This window comes from Hyperoodon ampullatus (assembly GCF_949752795.1).
Source record: "Hyperoodon ampullatus genome assembly, chromosome: 19".
Classification (NCBI taxonomy): domain Eukaryota; kingdom Metazoa; phylum Chordata; class Mammalia; order Artiodactyla; family Ziphiidae; genus Hyperoodon; species Hyperoodon ampullatus.
Window position 1 is genome coordinate 8,072,563 of NC_136932.1, and position 25,277 is coordinate 8,097,839.

The 25,277-nt window shown below is 45.5% G+C and overlaps 1 protein-coding gene across 3 annotated transcripts; it reads right to left on the minus strand.

The window, feature by feature from the left end:
* Positions 1 to 3,965: 3,965 nt before the first annotated feature.
* Positions 3,966 to 22,489, minus strand: LSM12 (LSM12 homolog; the record flags this gene model as incomplete). 3 transcript variants are annotated; one of them, XM_079725422.1, is made up of 5 exons in its annotated part: positions 3,966 to 4,525; positions 5,311 to 5,437; positions 6,854 to 6,963; positions 20,387 to 20,520; positions 22,366 to 22,489. In XM_079725422.1, the coding sequence occupies 5 exons, from the start codon at positions 22,487 to 22,489 to the stop codon at positions 4,433 to 4,435; spliced, it is 588 nt and encodes a 195-aa protein (XP_079581548.1). In that variant the 3' UTR covers positions 3,966 to 4,432. The 3 variants fall into 3 exon arrangements, with proteins under 3 accessions (XP_079581548.1, XP_079581547.1, XP_079581549.1); XM_079725421.1 differs by having other exon boundaries at positions 5,311 to 5,521; XM_079725423.1 differs by lacking the exon at positions 20,387 to 20,520 and having other exon boundaries at positions 22,406 to 22,489.
* Between the last annotated feature and the right edge of the window lie 2,788 nt (positions 22,490 to 25,277).

Here is a 25,277-nt window from a genome sequence, read left to right on the forward strand (position 1 = left end):
GCTTTCTCATTTTCCTGTAACAAGCCATGTAAGGCTTTTATAATAAAGAAGAACAAACTCACTCTGAAACTTCATTACCCAGCAGCAGTCTATCACCAGTGGATGGCAGCCCAACAGCACCCCTTTTTCACCTGTAAAGTACTTCATGCCGTTACGTTAAACCCCTGAAGTCTAGGCAGTACATGACGATTTCACGTTTCTTAAAGGGGAACGTTCTGGCACCAGTGGCCTCCAGCAGGGATGGGAAAGCAAATCTGCCATGTAAACAATGACTATCCTCCAACCCAGACGACCAATCCCAGTTCCCAAACTTTTGTCCCCAGCCTGTCCCCACAACACATCCCGTACAATGCAGCTCCTCAGCTTCTGGTATTACACATTGTCAGTCTCCTCCACACCAGCAGGACAGTCGGTTCTATTTCTGTGCAGGACTGAAAGCCCTCTACATCTGCCTTTACCAGTATGTCTTATGGGAAAACAGATTTTTGACACATTCTTACCTTCAAAAATGTCAAGGAGGGCTTCCCTGGTGGCACAGTGGGCGGGAATCCGCCTGCCAATGCAGGGGACACGGGTTCGAGCCCTGGTCCAGGAGGATCCCACATGCCGCAGAGCAACTAAGCCCGTGCACCACAGCTGCTGAGCCTGCGCTCTGGAGCCCGTGAGCCACAACGACTGAAGCCCGCACGCCTAGAGCCCGTGCTCCGCAACGGGAGGCCACCGCAATGAGAAGCCCGCGCACCGCAGTGAGGAGTGGCCCCCGCTCGCCGCAGCTGGAGAGGGCCCACGCTCAGCAACAAGGACCCAACTCAGCCAAAACTAAATAAATAAAATTATTTTTTAAAAAATGTCAAGGAGCCTTTACCGTGAATCAGTGGTTCCCGGCTGCAGCCCCTTAACTAATATTGAAGTGCTTGAGCAATATTCAATACACCAAACATAAATCAGCCATGAGCTGTTCAGACATACAACAGCACAGATTCAGTATCAACTCACCGTGGTAAGGCTGTTTATACCATACTGACCAAACGCTCTAAATAGCAGTAAACCCAAAGGCATGTATGTGGCAGTGCGGTGGTGACCGGGTGCTGGGGTGTAAAGGTGTGTGTGTTTCAGGAGAAAGGAGAATGCCTCAAAACTAAGGAAACACTGCAAAACCACCTGTATGTGTTCCACCATAGACGCACGCCCCCTGCACCACGTTCAACAGTTCAATGTTCTTTCCATCCGGGGCACAACTCCTGCCACTCTCACCAAGCTCCTCTGCGTTCCACCCCAAACCTGGCTAACAAAGTGAACAATACACATACCATCAGTTCGTGAAGTCACAGGGAAGCACCAGGAGCCCACAAGCGCATAAAGCCTGGGGTTTGTTCCAGCTCCGCCACTGTGGGCGGCGGCAGGATTCTAAACAAGTCACTTGGCCCTGGTGGAACCCACTCACCTTCTGTAAAATGAGTGGTTTTCAAATGATAATCAAAGAAACTTCTCAGAGACTTCAGGGAAGAGGTAGGGATGAGATCTGTAAGAGACTGAGAGGGCAGGGTTCCGAGGCCCCCTGTCTCTGCCCAAATGTTTTACATATTGGCCTCACTTAAAATGGCATCTGAACAAAGACTTCTAAAACAAAGCTGGAGCTTCTGAACACCAGCTAATTCAATCCCATCTCCAGATTTAACCACCCCAGGACCAAGCTAACATGTATACTAACAATTACAGAGTACCTTCTAAGTATTAAGCATTTTAAATATCTTATTTAACCCTTCACGTCAGTTCTAGGAGACGAGCATTAGTTTCACGTTTACAGGTGGGGAAACTAAAGCTTGGACAAATAAAATGACGTATCCGCAGTCACAAAGCGAGGAACTGGAAGTGTGAGAATGTGAAGCCAACTATTTTTGTCTCCAAAGCCTTTGTTCTCCCTTCCACACTGCATGTCTTTCCCACCATACCAACTCCACCTCTTGAATTGCTCCAAGTTCCCCCACATCATTTCATGAACTAAAGCCAAAGAGTCAAAAGTGCTTCCTCCCAGAAACAGTTGGTACCCAGTCTCCCATTCACAGACCTAGAGACCGACGGGGAGAAAGTGATGACGTGGGACACGTGACACAGAGCTTCCTTCAAGGATTGCCATTTCCCATTAAACACGTTCACTTCTTTAATTGCATCTCTCAGGTTTTCTAGACCTTGCAAGGGCGCCTCTCTTCTCCCTCTTTTATCTTCTCCAGAAGTCTACATTTCCATGCGGACTAAATCAAAGGCTTGGTATTTTTTTTTTTTTTTTTTTTTTTTTTTTTTTTTTTGCGGTACGCGGGCCTCTCAGTGTTGTGACCTCTCCCGTTGCGGAGCACAGGCTCTGGACGCGCAGGCCCAGCGGCCATGGCTCACGGGCCCAGCCGCTCCGCGGCACGCGGGATCTTCCCGGACCGGGGCACGAACCCGTGTCCCCTGCATCGGCAGGCGGACTCTCAACTACTGCGCCACCAGGGAAGCCCAAGGCTTGGTACTTTAAATCAAGTTCTGGCCAATGGCAGGTGATATGAAAGTATACTTCTCAGTCTTCTCTCATTTTTTCTCCCAACAGTCCTGTAACAAACGGTCTCATGTACGTACCCACCCCCTTTATTTCCTCTACTCCACCTACATGCAGCTCCCAACCCTGGATCCCCTTCTTAACTTATATACCTGGCACTGTTTTCTGGATGAGTTCTCAGGGGCAGGAGGAGAGAGGGTAAAGAGTAGGAAGCAGAGAGTTTAAAGGGAAAGCTTAAACCAAACACACACATCCTCAGACCCCTCCCTCTGGGGCCTCTAAAGCACGCACAAACCCGAGACAGGAGTGATGGTTAAAAAAATTTGGGTTTTATTGTTCTTGCTAAACAATACTAAAAAAAAAAAAAATTTCATTTTGAAGGCAGGGCTTGAATTATTTAATTTTGATCCATTTATTTAATTAAAAAAAAAAGGAAGGGGAAAGAGATCATGGCCAAAGCAATAGTAGTTAACCCCCACCCCACCCCCAAAGCTCTAGCCAGTCACATGAGCATCACCCACCTCCCACGCCACGGTGCCTGACATTCAGATGGTGGCACACTCTACCCACTGGACCGCCTTGCAGGCAACAGAGGCAATGGGTGCCAGTTTAACTCTCAGCAGGTTAGTCAAACCAGACAAACCGGTGGGCTAAAGTCCAGAAATTCTTCCCAGGTTTTCTGCCCATCGGCTGAGCACATACAAACTGTCATAAGCTTGTAAAACTTAAGGGGGGGTAGGGAAGGGCATAAGAGCAGGAGGTTGGCAGAAGAGAAATGATAGGTCACCCAAGCTTTCTCCTGGGCTAGTGGCTCTGGATACAGACTTAAAGAGAGGTCGGAACAGGCAGACTCCAGGTTTCTCATGAAAGAAAACCATCCTTCGAGAAGGAGCTGAGATGTGCCGTGCAAAATAGTTCTTCCTGCAGAGGGCACAGGAGAAAGGGCAGTGGACGCTCCCATCTAGGAGACAGGAGAGTGGTGAGGAAGTTCTTCTAGTACCGTGAAGTAAGACAAAGGCAGAGGGAGAATCCTGAGGTTTTTGCCGAATGTGAGACTGGTACACATACAGTTAAAGACTGAAAAGCTACCAGGAACCCTCAAAGCCAGATCCCATCTGCATACACTGGCTCTACAAAGTGCTGCAGGAGATTCTTGCTGTGAACTAAGTCAAGTTAGTTGCCTGGCTATGGGTGGTGGGGAGGACAATAGACTTTTATTTTCAGAGGGATGAGGTGGGAAGAGCGGCCATGATCTAGTAAAAAGAGACCTGCAAGAAGCAGAAAATATTTAGAGAACATTTTAATATATATTTTCATATATATATTTAAAGTTAAGAAAAATAAAACTAATTCAAGCCATGCCCTGTGCAAAAAAAGAAAAACAAAAGAAAAAAAAAAAAAAGAAAAATTTAAAGTGAGACCTCTGTGTTCTGCTCTAGTCTCAACTTAAGTATCACAGTCAGCCTGTTACTTTTATTTTGGAAGAGAAGATGTAAAAGTTTCTTTCAATCACTCAGAAGGCAAGTGTAGCCACTTATAAAAACAGAATGGCAGAGACAGACTGGGAAAGGAAAGTCAGAGGTGAAAGGGCAGAGCAGGAAAGGAATTTTCAAAAATAAAATTAACAAGGTGACTGTTCCAGAAGGGGGGCTGTGAAAAGGACATGGTGGACCGAAGTCTGTTAGTCAAGTAATGATTCAACTTTTAAATTATTCTCTTGTTCTTTTCTGTTGGGTGTTTTGTTTGTTCAAGTCTAAGATTTGGAAATGCTGACCCTTTGTTGACAAGAGCCAACAGGAAATATAGAATCCCTTCCCTCCCCCGGCCTGCCTCCGCTGAAGCCACCACCATCGCCTCCTTGGCTGGATGCTGGAAGAGTCCTCTGTATGTGTGGACTCAGGATGACAGGGCAGCCTCCTTCTGTGGTTGCTGGGCTTGTGAACGCTGCAGTATCTTTTGGCTTTCCACGTCTCTAAAATGTTTTTCAACCTGAAAGAGACCAGTCAGCCTAGATCAGAAAAAGAGATGGGCACACAAGGCCTCCCAAACAGTTCACTCTAGACGTCAACAGCCCGTCCTGGCTGTCTAGCTCGTGGATTATTCAGCACCTTTGCGCTTGCTGTCTGTTGGCCTTCCCAACAAGATAGCTGGGGGGGTCCTCTTGTTTCAGCCACATTTTTTTGCAGCTTCAGCTAAGACTGTCTAACAGAAGGGGAATCTATAAAGTAGAGTATGAAGGGAGATTATTATGACCCAAACTCCCTCTCCCCTCCTTACACAAGTGCAGAATGAAAAGCTGGTGGGGAATTACAGTCTTAAAACTTTTTACATCCACAATGTTGGTCTCTCAATGCTCAGTTTGTTTTTACAAATGCTGCAACTCAATCTAGAAAGTCAGATGACACATGAAGGGTCACAGACTCCAACAGCCACTGATGTACACCAACCAGCCCTTCCCGAGAAGAACCCTGCCTGGGTTCAGACACAGTATCATGGAATGGTCTGGATAATTTCCAAAAAGCCACACTGCAGAGGACACGGGGTTGACCGCTCGCTTTATTCTGCACTGCCCAGTGGTTCCACACCCCGCAAGTGTCCAAGCCATGGCTGCAGAACACCATGGTGCAGGGAGGCAGGGTGATCAGGCAGGGCTGCTCGCAGGCTGGCTGTGTCAAAAGGGGCAGGGACTGCGGCGTAATGTCTTGCCCTGAGGCTGGAGGGGAGAAGGCTGAGGAATCATCCTCTCCCTAAGGTTTCACGGCTCCTTTACTTACTATTTTGCGTACATGGCTCAGTGCACTCCCCTCTTTGCCTTTACAGTTTTCCACTTGATATGGGGGTGTAATAACAACTTCTTCCATGACTACGATGTTTTTTTCTTGCCATTTACAGTCTTTAATGCTGGAAGGAGAAGAGAGCAGGTGAAAGTTACCTCTTGCGGGGCATCCCACACCTCCTGCCTGATGAATAAATAACTCCAGAAAGCTAACCCCAAGTTCCTAGCTCACCACTCAGCCAGTAACTGCTTGCCATCAGCCCATAGGGAGAAGTAGCCAAGAAACATTTCCTGGGCACCACTGGCTAGGAAAAGCAATGAAACCAATGCACACTTATTCCAAGGATGGTCCAGAAGAGTTACTCTGAAGCATTAGGGACCTGAAAAACCACAGAAAACTTGGTGGCAGCCTCAGAAGTCCAAACTAATTTTGACTTACAAATAAACAGCTAGGCTCAGGCCACTAGATTCAATTCAAACAGCAGCCTAGGGCAGGGGTTGGCAAAATTTTTTCTATAAAGGGTCGGACAGCAAGTATTTCTGGCTTTGCAGGCCATACAATCTCTGTCACAACTACTCTGCTGCTGTACCTCAAAAGCAGTCACAGATGATACATAAACAAATGAGTAGATCTGGCCCACTGGCTGTAGTTTGCCAACCTTTGGCCTAGGGGGAAATAGTACCTTTAAAAAGGCAGAACAAACTCCCCATCTTACTGCAATCTGTACTCTGTTTCCCACCCCCCGAAATAATAGCTGCTCCTCAAACTGGCCCTTCTCAATGATCAGACAGCTGGGTAACTTGCCAGCCTGGGAAAATCCATCCCAGTTCACACTTGGAACCTAGGGCAGCTGCCACTGCCATGAGAGTTCCTTCACATACCTGTAAATGCTTAGATACTCACACCATGGCCTCAAACAGCTCTGATGCCAGCTACCATCTGTGCACCAGACTCAGGTGGTTAAATAGGGTAACAGAAGGCAGCAGGAGGAAGGGGGAGTGTCAAATGTTTCAGTTTTTCAGCAGCTAGGGAAGCTAGTGGAGAGTCAAATGACTTCTGCTGTGACAAAATGTCCTTTATGAGGTGGTAATAAGGTGGCCTTCTGCTCTCCCTAACGCCCTATGTTCACCCCAATATATAATTGGGAAGAGGGAGACAGATATAACTTTCCCTTAATAAGACTGCGTCAGCTTTTAGAGAAAGGTACAAGATCAAAATAATAAAAGAGAAAGAAATCACTAGTTCTAAATTATGGAACACTGGGTCTGGAAGGGACCCTTGGGGATACTCTAATCCAAAACTAAGTTCTACAGATGAAGAAATTGAAGCCCAGCGCAGACAACTTGTTGGAGATTACACCATTCTACCATATAGAAAGGCAACAAGCACCGCATCCCTGGAAGCCGAGGTACTGCCAACACACTACCCAGCTCCCCTTGTGACATTCATAAACATCACTACCCCCAAATCAGCCACCAGACAGCACAGCCAGGCAGCATCACCCCCGGGGCAAGGGACCCCTATGCTCCCCCCAACTCACGTCTTGTGTATGGTCTGGAAGAGCTGCTGGCCCTCTAGGGAGACACCAGCGCTGATTGCATAGGCCTGGCTCAGCTTCTCCTCCTTCTCTGTCCGTGCTTTGCTGGCAAGCTAGGGTGGGGGAAAGGAAAGAGACTCAGAAGAGCATTCACCTTCATCCTTCCTTCAGGACCTAAGTTGAGGAAAAGATGCTGGAAAAGACTGGTTTGGGTAGATTGAGTTTTTTCAGAGATCAAAAGTGAAACAAACAAAAACACACACAATATACCTCAACAGTTACTGCTATTCCTGGCAAACATCCGTTCCTTCCAGTACTTACTGAATGCCTACCATGTGCCAGACATTCACTGTACTAAGCTAGAGATACAGCACAGAAGGGGGCAGGGGAGACCGACTATAAACAAAAACAAACAAGATAACTTCAGACAGGGCTAAGTGCAAGGAAGACAATAGAGCAGGGCAAGGTTATAGGGCATGACTGGACGGCGGGGGGCCTACCTGATGGGAAGTGGTGGTCAGAGATAAAAGGTAATGCATACATTTCTACGAAAGGAAAGAATTAAGAATTTTTATCAGCTACTGCGCTAGAGCCTCAGGTTTAGAAATAAATGTCTACCACACCTTCAAAGACCAGGATTTGAAGTTCTAAAGACTTGACAACCATTATAGTACCATTATCTGTACTCACATGGGGAGCCAGGACTCCAAGAAACCTAACCATGGATACTGTCCACCTTCGACTCGGGCTATAGCTACCATGCTCTTTAAAAAAAGGAATGGTCTGCATTCTACCGCGTGTCTGTTCCTTAACTGCCCTCTAGTGGAACAACCATAAACTGATCAAGAATTGTAGTAAAATCTAGTAGGTCTACTCAAATCTAGTAAATCGCTCCCAGCAGGGGTGGGTATCCTGTCTATCCCCTCTAATACATTTGTGGTCCCCACCCCACACTATTGGTTGCTAGACTACAGAAGTACAAATTCGAGTGGAAGACAAAACAAATACACTGATGGTTTACACGAGAGGCAGATAATGCATCTGAAAGTCAAACAAATGACTTGGAGATTTTCAGATCCATGAACAAGAACATATACTTAGTATACTGATGCTGCAGCATACTAAAGACATATGCACAAACATACACATGAGAACACCCAACCTGTCCTCAAATGCCAGCTCCTTAAATGCAAAGAGAGGTCATACCTCCAGCACATTCCCAAAGTACCTAGATGCTTGGAATTCTTAAACATTCATATTCTGCTTTAACAGTGACCTTTCAAACCATAAGCCAAACATAGTTCTACAGGGGGAAAAATAAGCAAAGTGTCTAATTGTTGGGAAAATGAAGCACTTTATTAAGTGTGGGTTTGACTATGAAGGAGAGAGGAGGAGGCCTTCAATCAGGTTAGGGTAACTGAGGAGTCTCAACTGCCTCTGAGTTTCAAAGACTGTCTGAGGGAGAAGGGGGTAAGAGCGCAGCTCATGCATGCTGTCACTTCGGACTCCCTAGGTAAAAGGGGGAAGAAAGGCCAAAGCTCTGCAGTGATTTAAAGCCAGAGCTCCCTTTTCACTTGGTCCCCAGGACATGGAGAGAGACAAATACAGCAGCAGTAAATAAATGATCTTTCAAGCCAGGTCCTGCCATTCTGGCCCCACGAGGTTACAACTTTACAGAGAAGGAAATGCACAGGGCTGACAGCATTCCCCTGAGCACTGGCAATCCCAACTGCAGCAAGGAAGCCTCGTGGCTTGAAAGCACTCAGTTTCTATGGAACGAGAACTGCTAGGGGTGTATTTTAAGAGCAACAAGCAAAGCTTACTTGGTCACCAAGAAAACCCTAGTAACAAGGAGTTTCCTTGAGTCTCACTTTCCAAACAATCCTGAAGAAAATCTGAAGTCTCCAAGGAAAGAAAGGAAAACTGGAGGGAAGCAGAGCTCCCTTGGATTAACCAAGCTCCTGCAGAGCTCCTGAGAAGTGGGCAGTGGTCAGGCAGATGCTTACCCCATGAGCAGGCAGAAGGGTCTCACTTTGAGGTCTCTTTAAAAACATTTATCCCTGAAGACCAAAAACATCTCCCAATGTTGCGTCAGACAAAGCTGCTTCTATAAAGCTTGTGTTGCCTAGATAGTAACAGCGCCCATTCAGGAAGACAAGAGTTGGCTCAAGAAAAGCAGGCATCCATGCAGAATATTTAAGAATGGAACTGACAAATTAAGCTGGGGTTGGGGAAGGGCAGGAAGGCTGGAAGAAGAACCACTTTTGAATTTTTGCCAGAGGCAGAGTAAAATGGATATAAATCTCAGCCACAAGTGATTTGTTTAGACAGCCTGAGTTAAATCAACACAATGGTTATAGAACAATGATTTCAAAATACGCCCTAGCCACTCCCACCGCCCCCCCACCTCCGCCAAATACCTGTTGTACAATCTCTTCTAAAGGGTCTGAAAGCAAAGCAGAATGGACTAGATGACTCTCCATCTCAACCCACAGTGCAGACTGATCCCAAATGCTAAATGATACAAGGGAGAGCCTTGGAAAAGTCAGCGGAAATCAGTGTAAGCTGACTATTTCAATTTGCCCCAATATCCTCAACTACTCTACCTGTACCTGCAACTGCTTTGGGGATTTGGATTCACAGCAAACCCTGAAGCCTCCAGCTGCCAGTTTATGAACTGTATTTTCATGGCTATCTGAAAATGCTTAAACCTAATATTCAGCTACAGAGATCTGCTTTCACTAAGAAGCTGTATAAATGGGGTAAATTTCTCCCACAGAGAACTGCATCAATTAGGCATGAGGAAGATTACCTTCACAAAAAGAATCTAGAAATGTTTCTTCTCAAAATTGGGGTGAGAAGGGAAGGGAGATTACCCTGTTCTTTTCACACATGTTCCTGAAAACCCATGACAAATGTGGACAAGCCTCCTTTTGTAAAGCAAGTGACTATCACTCTACCCTCAAGTTAGCTGTAGCTCTGCATTTCCCCACATCATATTTTTGTAAACTAATGCATATCTATAAATGGTCCAGTTACTCCAAGTTAATAAGTTTATGGTTACTGTCAAATGGCCAGAGAGAACCAATAAAAGCTGTCCCCAATAGAGAAGGTGTAGGGTGTGCCTTTTAGGCTTCGGAGGGTCATCAGGACTGCAGTTTTTAAATTCAGTAACTATCACCATACTACATTCATTTTCAATGCAAGCATGCTAACTGCTGGCCTCTCTCCCAATTAAAACTGAATCATAAAGAATGTTAAAGGCACCAACTTTAAGAATACACTGGGTTCAGGCAAACGGAGAAGCACAAACCTACAAATACATGTTACTAATGTACATGTGACCTAATTGAAATAACTGCACGAGACAACCTGCATTTATCTACCTCTCCTTTTATTTTGCACAATTCCCAGTGAAAATATTCATTCCTAGTCTACTAACCAGTTCTTCCTCTCTTGGCCATTTTATATATAGCATCTTGATGTGGGCAACAAAGAAAAGTGCATGAACTTGACTCCAAAGCACATCAATATTAAAAGGCTTCTAGTCATGCCTGCTGCTGGGTAACCCTCAAGTGAGTGAATCAGTGAACAGCGACAACACATCTCTCCTGCACTCAGTGACATGGAGAAGAGGAAGCAGCCACAACAACATAATCCAAGCATCTTGTTATAACCTCATCTTGTTACTTGGTAACCAGCTGGGCCATCTTATTTCCACATACCCAGACCAGGAAAGCACAGGTGCTGTGAGGAATCCAGAGGGATTCCTACTGCAAGTATTTAACAGGCTGTGACAGCTGATCCAACAAGGGAAGCAAAGTCCAGAGAGGAACCTGCTGGATGTGACCTACTGACTCCACTGAGCCACTCTTGGTTTGTCTTCCCTCTGTATTCAGGCCTTCCAACCAGCTGCCCTCACAGAGGGGTTAGGAAGCACTGCAGCTGCTGCCCAGAACTGGCAGTGCTGCCTGCAAGTCCTGATGGAGGCTGAGGGATGGCAGACCAAAGCAGCCAAGAACCACTGTCATCTTAAGGGCCCACGCTTGCCCCTGCTGTTTCAATTCTGGGGCGCACTCCTGGAAAGCCCTCATTCTTGGCTAGCAACAAGCAGGCTCAGAAATATTTCTTCTGGGGCTTCCCTGGTGGCGCAGTGGTTAAGAATTCGCCTGCCAATGCAGGGGACACGGGTTCGAGCCCTGGTCCGGGAAGATCCCACATGCCGCGGAGCCACTAAGCCCGTGCGTCACAACTACTGAGCCTGTGCTCTAGAGCCCGTGAGCCACAACTACTGAACCCGCATGCCTAGAGCCCATGCTCCACAACAAGCGAAGCCACTGCACTGAGAAGCCCATGCACAGCAACGAGGAGTGGTCCCCGCTCGCTGCAACTAGAGAAAGCCCGCGCACAGCAGCGAATACCCAACGCAGCCAAAGATAAATACATAATATAAATAAATTTTTAAAAAAGTAACCTGAGATAGATGAATAATATGAAAACCCCTAAATAACCCAAATATTCATCAATATGAGATTCATTAAATAAAGTTATTTAAAAAATATATATATATATATTTCTTCCAACTATCAATATCCCCAAGTCTTCCTGCTCCCTGGCTGAACGCTACTGTCTGAAACTTTCTAATAGCATACTGTTCTTTACAATCTCAGATAGCTGGGAACTCAAACAGAGTACCCTACTTGAAGTCATGTCCCAGAATACATAAAATGAACCAAAACACTGAATCAAACAGGGGAACAGTAGAGTCCAAGAGGCCTGGCAGTGAACATTAAAATCCTAAGAGCTAATTTGTTGAGTGAGAAATTACTCCACGCAATGCACGGAACAACATGCTTTACATGTATTAAATGTTTAATCTTCCCAACAATTCTGTGAAATAGGGACTAAAATTACTCCAACTTAACAGATGGACTTGCCCAAGTTTACCAAGTCACAAGTGGGTGAGTCTGGACTTGAACCCAGACAGTCTGACTCCAGAGCCTGCATTCTGAACTCTGCACTATACTCAAATAGTTCCACCTAAGAGAAATAAGAGAAATGTTGAAAATACACTTATAAATTTGAATGTAAAAGAAAATGTTTCATAAAAGAGAAAACATTTTAAGCCTCAGCTGCCATCTTCTCTTTTTATCAGTGAATTCTGACATTTCCATCAATGTCCTCTGTACAGAACACAATTGTCTGCCTTTTAGTGAAGGGCCTCTGTTTTCTGAAAAGGGTCCCAGTCTCACCCTAAACCTCAAGGACATCCTTTATTTCTTTGGTTGACGGTAATTCATAGGAATGCTTTTAAGAAAACAGATCCTGTGTGAGAAAGCATTTCAGGCCAATAATAATGGCTATTTCCTGAACCCATCATTTTCTGATGTGCCAAGACTAGAGAACGTAAGTCAAGCAAGTCTTCTGCACTAGAAAGTTAAGGTGCACTGACAGCGTTGAGCTCTGATGAAAAACACCATGCAGCAATTAAACTCCAATAAAGATGTTTAAAAAAAAAAAAGGAAAAACACCCTTGCAAATCCAGGGGCCACAGTGCCACCTCAGTCTCCAGGCTCTGACCACCATATTGCTGTCGTACAATACAGGCCAGCCTCAAGTCAGTCAGTACAGGCTATAAGCAAAGTTTTATACTTCACCTGGCTTAGAACAAAAACTAGTTGCCAGCAAAGTCAATAGTTTTTCTTAGTTGTTTGTAATTATGTCAACAAACACTATTCATAGCTACAAAAGACAGCTAAACCTCCTGGACACCAACAGAGTAATTTCCTAGTCCCAAGACCCTGACACCAGCACTGCTGTGGAACCTCCGCAGGACTCTGCCAGGAAAAAAAACTGGCGCAGATATAAACTGAAATTTGACCTCAGCAACCTATCTGTGAGAGTACACGCTCAAATTAGCCATCTCACACATGGCCGTAAGGATTCAGGGAGATAACATGGGTGAAAGCACTAGGTGAGTTGTAAAGCACTGTACAAATATTAGCTGTTAACATTATTACTATAATAACATCATTATTATTAGCACAGAGAAGGTGGCTTGTGGGTTATTTCAAAAAAATTCATATAATCCAACCTTCCTTTAGCCAATGAGCTCAGGGCTCTCTCTCTCTTCTGCTTTCTGTAAGAGCTGCTAGAGAGGCTATAAATCCTTAACAGAATAACTTCCAAAATATAACTGGAATAGTAAGTTGGAAAATGCACTTTATGTGCCAAAATGGGGATTTGCTTATAGAATAAAGAGTTGATTTTATTCAGAGATAGTGAAAGAACCATGTGCTGTCGTTTCCTGGGCTCTGAAGAGGGCAGAAAAAGAAAAGTAAGAAAGAAAAGCCACCCCTTGCCCCCCCACCCCAAACAAAAGAGATTCCAGAGCAAACCCTTACCTACCACCCACTAGCTGCATGAATCTGAGCAAGATGCATAACCTCTCTTGAGCCTTAGTCCATTCATGGGGGCCCATCCTAAAGGGTTGTTATTGGAGTTCAGTACGATATACATCTAACACCAACACTGGCACTTAACTTAGTCCCTTCCCTCGTTTCTAAGAACTGCCACCAGTTTAGCTCACTGACAGAACAGCAAAAGTTTTTAAATTGCAAAGATGGACAAACTGAAATCAATCCAAATCAGCTTGATTCCATTTAACTTCCCTCCCTTTACCTAATCAATTGTGATTTAGTCTTCAAGACCCTCCTCCACTGTTACCTCTGAGAAGGCTTTCCTAAAATGTTCATTACTCTAAGCCAAGGATTGGCAAACTACAGCCTGTGGGCCAAATTCAGACAACCACCTGTTTTAGTTAAGTTTTATTGGAACGACCATGGCCATTTGTTTACATATCACCCACGGCTGCTTTTGCGGCAAAGGCAAAGTTGATAGTTGTGACAGAGAATGTATAGCCCACAAAGCCTAAAATATTTACTATTGGGCCCTTCACAGAAAAGGTTTGCTGCCCCCCTTCAAAAAGTTAAATGCTGCTGTCTCTGACCACTCCCAAACATGAGATTTTTGAGGGCAAAAGCATTATCTTAATCATCCTGACATTCCCAGCACCAGGAAGGGAGGGGGAGAGAGAGGGAAGTCAGATCAAAGGAAAAGAAACCTTGACTATTAGAGATTCACAGAACAGTTCCCAATGGTTAAGTGGCTAACACACAGTCATATAACAATTCATTAGCAGCCCAGCTGTGAAAAGAACCCAGTTGTTCAAACTTCCCACATTCTACCACACTATACTGTTAGCTTTTGGCATGGTATATAGATCCTTTAACTTTCTAGTTCATGTACAATTTGCTTCACTCTCCAGGGTAGTTTCTGGTATTTATCTAAGCTAGCCTTAAATTCCAATGCTAGAACTTGACTGCACCACTTGTTTTTTTCTTCCCCCCAAGCCTGATCTCTGCCAGGAAAATTAAACCAGTTAGAATGCCCCTTTCTTAACACTGTAAGAGATACTACCACTGAGCTATCAGTAAAGTGCTTATTTTGAATCGTCTCTGTGTCAAAGAGATAGAATGCAGAGGTGGCTGCAACAACACACCTATGGCACGTCTCTGCCAGTCACTTGGGCCGAGCAATCTGTCTTTTCACGTAGACGATTCTCCCCACACCCTTGTGATGTCAGGAAAGCCCCCTTCAGAACCAAACTCTTGACCTGAGGAGGGCTCCACCAAGTCAGCTGGCTGCCATGCACTATAGCCTGAAGTGAGTCATGAGCCCTAGCCTGGAACGCTGCACCCCCTACTATGGTTATCAGGTTGACCCCAATGTTTGAATGCCACCAAATGTGACCTCTTTCAAAGGTTAGTGATTTTTTAAATGGCAGTCAATCACTCTACCCCTCTGACTTCATCTCACACCACTCCCTACTTACTGTGTCCCTGTTGCTCAGCAATGATGGGTTCTTCCTCTTCAGCCCACACTTGCATCTTCATGGCACTTCTGTGAGGAAGCAGCTGTCTGCTCAGAGTCAGGTGCAAAACTTACTGGTGGACTCTAACCTGGGACTGTGGCCTTGACAACATATTCTAATCAAGTGAGCCAGTAGGTTACACGTAGCTTCTAGAAGCCAGAAAAAAATTTATCTGACAAGAAAGTCTTGCCTTCCCTAGACAAGTTGTTTCCCTTCCACTTTCATAATATGAACACATTCTACCTTTTACTCATATATACATACCTAAACATAGGGTGGCCAAGTCATCTGATTCTACTTGGTGATAACTCCATACCTCAACACATTAGGGTCAAGATATGGTCAAGGTCTCAGCTAACAGGATAGGTCCATGAACACAGGCCACAGTGCAGTAGCTACCAACGACCCCAGGAATTTACTCATACTTGAGGATTATCCCTCACATCAACTGAAAGCCGTAAGGTTATGCTAAATCTTAGCTTTCAAGCTGGTCAGAAATCAAAACAAAAACCAAGTCAGTTCTTCCCTGTGTGACGTCATACCTAAAGGTAAGCAATGACGTCAGTTCCTTTCAAAAGTGAACTTTGTGACTCTTCCATTTTCTCAGCCTTCCCAGGCCCTTCCACTCCCAGACCAATCTCCCAAGTATCATTTTTATCCAAAGGCAGCACTCATTCTTCATTACCAGGTGCTGACGAAAAGCTCTTTGAATCTCTTCTTCCTGGTTCTTCTTCTATTTAATCACTCACTGCTGGTTAGTAAGGTACAAATGGGTAATAAATACTCAAAACAGCCTGATCAGTCAGTCAGTGGTTTGGTAAGGGAGGTAGATGCCTTATCTGTGGAGTTCACTTTTCCATGCTTTGTCCTTTTTCCTGCCTCCTGCACAACATGAGAGCATCTCCTCCAGAAAGTCTTCTCCAAATCAGCAAAGTGAAAAGAAGACTTACATGTCATTCGATGCACTGGAGGCATTTATCCAAACAAATGAATACATAACACTTGCCTTGGCTGTCTCAGTGAGTTTGTTCCTAAGAGTCTCAGGAGTTGAAAGCACAACCTCTTAGGTTCTGTGACTGCTCACACTAACCTCCAGTACTCAGGCAACTGTTCACTTAATTATGCCACTTGATAACACTGCCCTGGAAATTCACGTTAATTCTGGTCACAGCAAGAGGTATCCAATATAGTTCTGATTTTCCCCAGTCTTGGGTTGGCAAGTTCTGATATCTGAGTGAACGTCAGATCCAGTATCAGGGAAGACTGACACAGGAACGGTGCCAGTGTTCTTGGCTGCTTCCCTTTGTCATACTGTCCCTCCCCGCCCCCGTCCTGCCCCTACACCATGATTCAAGGAACAGCAGTTGGCTGCACATAGCTAATGCGGGAGAATAGGACTAACATCTGCCAACTCTGGTCAACTGGACCTAATCCTCCAAACAACTCTATGAGATAGGTACTAACATGACCCCATCTCTACGGTGAGAAAGCTGATGCTCAGCAAGGTTAAGAGGCAGAGAAGTGACTTTAAAGACTAATCCACTTGGTTCCAATGTTCTTTCTACTAGACCATTCTGCTCCTGACCACACAACACAGATGTTTCTCTTTACTCAGAAATATTACTTAGGATTACAGATATCTGCATGCTCATTTCATGTCACCAACCTACTCTATAAGTTCCTTGGGTAAGCACACAGAAGCAGAAAAAACATGGGACTTTGCCATCAAAACATCAGACCTGAGTTCAAATCCCAGCTCGATCACTTACTAGTTGAATGACCTTAAGCTAGTGACTCATCCTCTCTGAGACTCAGTTTACTCTTCTGTAAGATGGTGATGGTACGCCCACCATAAGAACTATTGTTAGGATTAAATGAGATGTCTACCGATCACTAGTTCAGAGAGTGGCATGTAAAAGTACTAGTTCCCACACTACTTGCCATATAACCTAGAACAAGTCACTTAAACTGATAAGCCTATCTTCCCATCTCTTAAACTAAAAGGAAAAGAATACACTCTAAAGATCACAAAGCATCGTTTTGAGAATGAACCGAGATGTGTCAAAGCTCTTTGTAAACTGTAAAGCCCTAGAAAAATGTAAGGTATGGTCCCCAACAGAGCCTACCACAATGCCTTGCACAAAATAATTTTCAGTAAATGTTTGATAAATGCTACATAAAAGAGAACTCTGTTAATACTGACATGTCCCAAATCATCTGAGAGCACTGCTAACTCACGGGCAATCTTTATCCCCAGAGAACAAAATGTGGAGTCAATTCAAAGGAACTTGTCAAGAAACACTTTACTTCACCCTACCATGCAGACCCTGGGCTCTCAACCTCATGCAATATTTAAACCTTCCTCGTGACAGAAAACTAATAAGCCACGTGGTGAATAACCTGAGCCTCACTTATGATTGGCTCTGGTGTGCTTCTGTACTTTTACAGTCAGGAAATTGGAAACAATTTTACAGGGTACAATGTTACTGTGGAGAAGATAAAATGACATTCAAAACTTCCACCTTCTGCGACCCCACTGTCCTCTTCCAAGCTTCCTCTTACATCTCACTGCTGTGGACAGACACAGGACATCTTAGCCTGCAGTGAAAGTGCCAACCAAAAGCAGAACAAGCTCATCTCCAAGAACTGCTAGTTCATACCATCTCTAGTTGGGCTGGAATTAAATATTTCCTTTAAAAGGCCTTCTATTCCATTTCCTGCTGGGTCGGAGTAAATATCCGGTTTATATCAACAGGTTTAATTAAACAAAGCACTTACTATGTCAGCAAGATGAGCCATCATGTGATGTTATCTTCCACTGCAAGTGGAGTACACAGGTAGTGCTCCCTAGACTGCAAGTATCAACAGCTTTCTTCCAGGGATTTCAAGGCACTTTAGTTCCCTTCTAAAACGCTTAAACAATCCTCCATCCTAAAAAAAAAAACTCAAGCTCATGCTCTTAAATGAGAAGAACTTTTCATGTCATTCAAGCAACATGTAGTTGCCCAGATTAGCTGTTTTCAGTAACAGTAAGAGCCCTCGGGAAGAATCACAAAGCATCCTCAAAGGTTGGTTTCAAGGGAAAACCAATATAGCTTATTCATAAACAACTCCACGAATGAAGAATGAATAAATGAAACCCAAAGATAGCCCTCCAACCTAATTTTAGTCTTCAGTTTCTGACTCCTTTTTCAAGACTTGGCAAGCAGGCCACAAAGTAAGAAAAGTAAAGATTTCTGGTATTCCACAACCTATTACTTCTGGCTGCTTTCTTGAAAGAGTGGGTAAACAACTAGTTTACAATAATGCTAGTAGACAACTGACCAGCAGAAAGCAAAACCCTAAAGGCAAAGATAATCTGCAAACTAATAACCAAGAACCATTTATGCTTGAAGTCAAATGTAAGAAAAGAATTGCTTCTCAACATCTCCCACTTAACAGTCCCACCCACACCACTCCAGCCCCTCTCAGATAAATGGTGGCACTTGGTGGTCATAAGAGCAGAATCCTGTATCTTTTAAATTTGAGAAAATCATCCCTCTTTCAGATAACTTTTCCTCGACTACTCACTAAAGGTTGTTGACAAACTTCTCATACCCTACAAACACTAAAGGATAACTTAGAGCCCTTTTCACCCGCAACATACCAGGCATAAACTATTTTATTTGAAACTTTTAAAATCTCCTCTGGGGACTGCCCTGGTGGGACAGTGGTTAAGAATCCGCCTGCCAATGCAGGGCACACGGGTTCAAGCCCTGGTCCGGGAAGATCCCACATGCCGTGGAGCCACTAAGCCCGTGCTCCACAACTACTGAGCCTGCCCTCTAGAACCCGCGCGCCACAACTACTGAGCCTGCGCTCTAGAGCCTGTGAGCCACAACTACTGAGCCCGCGTGCCACAACTACTGAAGCCGTGCGCCTAGAGCCCGCGCTCCGCAACAAGAGAAGCCACCGCAACAAGAAGCCCGCGCACCGCAATGAAGAGTAGCCCCCATTCACCACAACTAGAGAAAGCGTGCATGCAGCAACAAAGACCCAACACAGCCAAAAATAAAATAAATAATCTCTTCTGCTAACAGAAGATCATCCAAAGACGACCTATACTTTAACAGGAGGACTGAGCCAGTGTTCCAAAAATCTATAAGTCTAAGAATGGGACATTCTGTACGCAACAGCCTTTAATATGAAACCCAAGACCCTTCTGAATCTGTCCTCAGACACCAGTAAAAAAAAAAAAGTGTGGCACTTCCCTGGAATCCAGAAAGAAGGGAGCTCCAGATCTGAGGTAACTGCGTTCTGCCAGCCTCAGTCACTCTCCTTTGTTTCAGCTGCCTGAGTGCCTCCCTGCTTTGCTGAATTGTAGCAAACACACTACATTCCCAAGAGAGGCAAGAGAATATACATTATTACAATACTCTTATACAGGGAAGAAAACTTCCACCACACTAATTCAAGAGACTTAAGGAAAGGCAACAGTTATGAAAACTGAAGGCCTAACTTATTCATTCAACAAGTACTTACGAAGCACCTACTCTGTGCAAGGCTCTGTATATTTAGTGATGAACAAAACAGGTATAGTTCCGATCCCCACAAAACGAATTTTGGTTAGATAGAAAAGTAAACAAATGATATACAATTATAGTTACAAAAAAGCTATGAAGAGGGTAACCTTAAGTCGCAATTTGCCCAGGACACACCCATCTATACTTGTCTCCGTGTAAAACAAAAGCGCCACCCCCCCCTTTACTCTCGAAAATGTCCCAGACTGGACTATAAATGATATGTCACCTTATCTCTGAAGGCTAAGGTACTGTAAGAGACAATAATGGGGGCAAATCACTTTAGCCTGAGTGATCAGAAGACCTCTTGAAAGAGGTGCCATTAAACTGAGTCCTGATGGATACGACTCCAGTCATTCTGAAAGGGTGTTCCAAGTACAGGGGACAGCAAAGGCTACAACAGGGCTTGGGGTATTACTATTATTGATCAACATGAACTCTGGCTAACAGAACTAAAGAATCAGGAAAGTTATTTGAGGGTTCCCAGAGACCAACGTGTACATCCAAGATTAAAATATCCTAAAACTCTAATTTTGTTAGACCTCGAAATTCAAACATAAAGACAAAAACAAAGCTCTAAGGCAGTGGTTTTCAAATTTTTGTAGGTCATTAACCCCTCTGAGAATCTAAAAACATATTCCAAATCTTCACCCAGGAAACATATATTCTCATGTGCACACATACACAATTTCAGGAGGTTCAGAAGCAACGCCCCTACCCAACCCTCCCAACACTGGAAGTTCACACATGGACTGCAGGTTGCAGAGGGGCGGGGAAGCCCTCTTTCACAAAGGACAAAAGCCAGCTCTCAACTCTATTTCTCTATTTGGGCATTAAGACATTTCTTAAAATCTTCTGAAGATACCCAGGAATAAAGAGAAAAGTTAAACTGATATATTTTTTTAAAAATATATCAAAACAAGCAATGGTAAATCACTGAAAAAAATGAAAAACAAACAATGGACAATGTATGTACCACCAAGAGTCAATGAGACTCAAATTTCCCATCATTTTGGAGAACCAGAACTGCCCTCAAGTCCTTACCTTACTAACATTGAGTGAAGCTAGGGGAGGAGGGGTTTCTGTTCGGTCATTAATTATTTCCACTTCTGAAACATACTGTAAGTTTATGAGCAAGATGTCTGCGTGGTTGGGCTTTCCACTGGAAGAGGGACATTCTGGTGAAAAAATAAAGTTAAGGAAAATAGGGGCAAGCAGACAACGGACACATCCCAAAGGGGCATGGAAAACACAATTCACCCAAGGCTTGTGTAAAAGGTGTGCCACAAGCAAGAGAGGGAGCCTCACAAGAATCACACCTCTCCTCAGGAAATCTCTGCCTGTCACTTTCCTGCCGCACAACCCCATAACCAAAAGATCTCAAGCTTTTCAAAGCCACACACAATCCAAAATTGGAAGCCTCAACAGTGTTTCTGTCACCTTCTCTTTACCGGTGTTGTGAAGAGGCTTAATACAGTTTTAATGCCGCTATGCATACCGTTGGTGTTGAACGTAATGAACCACACTGAAGAGCAAGTTCTTTCTGTTCTTGGTAGAATAATACTCCCTATATCCGAACAGTACTCTGTTCTCTTTTTCAGATTTGAGATTTCCCATTTTGCACAGGAGAAAACTACAACACTGGAAAGGAAGCTCACTCAAGGTGACCCAGCGAGCTAACCCATTCATTCATTCATTCATTCACGCACTCACTCACTCATTCTCCAACCATTTCTCAAAAGCATACTGCTTGTCAAATAAAGGTACAGTAATTCTTCATTCCGAAACCCTTCCAACTAAACCACTAATGTAAAAGGTCTTACTTGGTCCAGGTACGAAGTCTTGTGTTCAAAAAACAAAAATTTTTTAAAAAACGCAACTGTTCTTGCTGTAATTAGTTTCAAAGGACATCTTCCTAAGCTACAAATCCACAACCAGTAGTTAAATGAATTAAAATACTTGCCAAAGGCAGCAGCAGACTCAGTAAGAAATTTCCTTTTGAAAGGTCCCCTAAGAGATTACTCTTAAAAAAAAAAATCCAAATAAACCCACCTGTGGCTCAAATAAAAGGGGAAGGGGTGGCACATGTATTACAACCAGGTAGTATTCTGTTTCCATGACTGAGTTTCCTGGAGTAATTCAGAAATCACTTCCACCCCAAAGAAAGAGACCACCTTTTCCATTCTGTTAAACACTGACACATTCAAAAGGCAAGGCTACTGCTATGGAGAAGTCAGGACTCCATGTGCTGGGCTGACAAGAGAAGACAGTTTACTCTTTCACCTGTAACCCACACATCCATAGATAAGTCCCTGAAAAACGTGGTCCTCTCTCTAGACCAGGTTTCCAATACAAACATCCCCAAAACAGCAACTTCCAAATCACTGAGAAGCCGAAAATTCAGCACTCCCTGCCCCCAGCGGCACCACGCATACACAAGCACCAGCAAAACAAGCCCCTATCCCCAGTTCTGCTACAAACTCTGTCCTGCAGTTACTCTCCCCCCAAACAGGCGAGGCCCATTTGGTCACCACCCCACCGCCCTTTCTTGGACCAAATCCCATCAGTGGACAACCCCTCCTGAACTCCATACCCTTGTCCCACTCACTAGCAGTTCCTTACTCTACACACCCTCTCCCCACATGATTTTACCCGTCCCCCTCCCATCCGAGCTCCAATCACCAGCCCCCTCCCACGGCCACCCCTCTCCGGATTACTGTGTCCCCTCTCCTAGCGTTCCCCCCGAAAAGCCATCAGCGTGTCAAGCCCCCCTCCACCCACCCACCCTCCCTCGTTCGGGGCCCAGCTTCCACAAGGGGTGGGAGACAAGGGTCCCCAAGGCGGACCGAGGGACCCGCGAGAGGGGGAGGGGAGCTCAGGGCCGTGCGCATGCGCTCCGGGCGCCGCGGTAGCCGGTCGCCCCTAGGCCCGGAGAGGGCCCCAGCCACTGCCGTCGTCCCCCGCCCCCCCACCGCCGCACATACACGCCGGCCCGGCCTCGGGCTCCGCGCAGGGAAGGATACTTAAAGCCAGCATCTTGGACTGGTAGTCGAAGGCTACCACCTCGCCCTGCAGCCGCTGCTCCTGGCACGTCCGGCACGACACCTGGCTCCCAACGCTGAAGTACTCGCCCGGAGGAGCCGCCATCTTGGGAGAGCAGCCGCGGCCGGCGGCGGCGGCGGCAGCAGCGGGCGAAAGCCGGGCCCCCAGTGAGCGCCGCGCCGCGACGCACGGGGCGTGCTGACGTCACACGCTAGGGCGTGGCCTGGACTGGGTGGGGCGGGAGCCTAGGTGGATGAGGAGAAAAGAGGAAATAAAGAGGAATGTGAATAATTACGTTTGTGCGGCTGCGCCCGGTTTGTAACGGGCTTGCAAGGTCCATTTTAGAAGTTAAGGATAAATGACCTACGTGGAATGAAAAGGGGAGGGAGGAGGGAACTGCAGTCTCCATTACGTGCACACCTTGACACAAGGGTTTGATGAATGAACTCTGTATTTTACAAATGAGGAATCCGAGGCCCAGAAGACTTAACTAAACTTGCTCAAAACGGTTACACCTAACTACAGAGTGGTAGTGGAAAGAACATTGGCTGTAGAGTTAACTAAAACGGAATCGGAATTCCACTGAGTTATATGACCTTGAGCAAATTACTAAGCCTGATTCTTTTCTTTATTCCTTCTGTATTATCACTGTTGAGCATCCGGCAACCCTTCGATGTAGGGATCAGTATCCTCATTTTACAGAGGAAGAAACTAAGTCTTAGACTAAACTTTGTCCAGGGTCGCACAACTAGCAAGGATCGGTCTACCTGTTTCCAAAGACGGTGCTATTTACTGCTATGCTATATTAGATAATACCTCACAGAGCAGTTAGGAGGAGCGGGAGATAATGAGATAATGTGTACAAATGCATGGCATGTAGTAGATCCTTAATAAATGGTAGTTCCTCCGTGATCACCCGTCACTGTTGGAACTCAAGATGCTTCCCCATCTCCCATCTTGCCTTCTCCTCTAGAAAACCGGGCAAAGAGCCAGAATGAGGAGCAATGGTATTGACAAAGGGAGCCTTGGGGCAGGAGTTTTGGGCCCCCCATTAATGACTATCTAATATACGAAACAGTTTTCTTAACATGTAAGTACGATGCAGATGCATTTTCAAGCCCTACCATCACCAGTTGCCATCCCTAACCCACCTACCCTTCCACTAAAGAAATTCTAGAGCCTCATGTATGAGTAACGACAGGCAAAGAGAGGGAGGCAAAGGGCCAGTCCTGGCACTGCTTAACCTGAACAAATTTCAAAAGTGTTTCCTTGCCTTGCAAGAGACATCAACTTCCTAAAGTTGGGCCCATATTAGTACAATCATTGTAATAGAAATAAACATACTGCTCCCTCATACTTGGGTTTTTCCAGAGAACTTTCACGTCTACCCCATAACAAGTCATACGTAACTGCCACTCCACCTTTTATATAACATTGTGATTATAGGTTCTCATAAATGACTGCCAGGCACTGTTAGGAAAAGCTTCCTGGAAGAAGTGGGAAAATCTGAGACCTGGAAGACAAGCAGGGAAAGAGTGGCTACGTTCTAAGCAGAGGTAACTGCAGACGTCAGGACCCCTAAAAGGAGAGAGCTTGGTGATTTCAGGGAGCATAAAGTAGCTCAGAAATATCATGAAACAGAATGTGGGACTGGGCTGGTAAAAGTTGTCTTGGCTAGAGGCCAAGCAAACTTTCAAAGACTAAGAAAATTTAGGCTTTTTCCTAGGGGCAATTGAAAAACATTTAGCAAGGGAGCAAAATGAGATTTGTATCTAGCTTCCTTTCCCCACACCTTTTTAATTAGTGAAATTAATCTCTTTACAAGAAGAACCCAAATTTACATTCTCATTTTCACCCCTCAAAAACTCTCCAAGGACAAAGTTGCTTGAGGTAGGAGGGAAAGACTTCACCAGTCTCCTCCCACCTCACCTCTGCCTCTAGGCAAGACCTCACCTAGAATAGCTGAGATTTCTATTTTCTGTGTGTTCCTCCAAAGGATTATTCCAATTTTTGTCGCCTCTCCTCTTCCTTTACCAACCCAGCTACTATCTCATGGTTTATCTGCCCAGCGGGGTTCTGGAAGGCAACATGACAAGATGACGAAAGGAGAGGGGCAAGGCGAGCACAGAACTGGGAGGAAGGGTGATTTAGACTGTGCTATGCGTAACAACTCTCAAGCCGTTAGGGATGACCCCTCAAAATCAAGAGGCTGATCTGTCAGCCTCCAAATCAACAGCAGAGGAATTCAAGCAGGAGAGTCTTGGGCTGGGGGAGGAAGGCGTGTACCGGTTAGCCAGCTGTGTGTGCAAACGTAGGGGCCCGCTTCAGCGCCGACCAGGGATGCCTGGCTCCCCGGAGCAGGGGTTGTCCCTAGCCTTCTCTCCAAGAGATCTCGAAATATTTTTGGAGGGTAGCGGTACTGGAGGAGAAAGGTCTGGTCTGGAAGGAATCCTGGCCCGGGATATTACATATCCATCTTCACAGAAGTAAAGGAGGGATTCACCGCCGACCCTCAGGTTAGTCTGTCCCATGACCCGGAACAGCAGCTGGAGCCGCCTCTACGCCCTCTGCCCACGTGCCGGCAATAGCAGCCACGTGGGGCTCTGCGGAAACGCCTTCGAAAAGATTTGTCCCCTGCGCTGCCCAGTAGAGAGGGAGGCCCGGGAAGAGCGCAGGAGGAGGAAACGGCACCGGCAGGAGGCCTGGCTCGCGCGAGCCTGGGGCTGCCGGGGGCGGGGCAGGGAGGCGGGGCTTTCCGGGCCACCGCCAGGGGGCGGGGCCTCGGATCCGAAGGGTGGGCTTTGGAGGGCCGTGAGGAGCTGCTTCCTGGTCGCCTGGACTCCTTGGCTTCCGCTTTAGCTCAAACCCTGGCCGGGCCGGCCGCGGGGTCGCC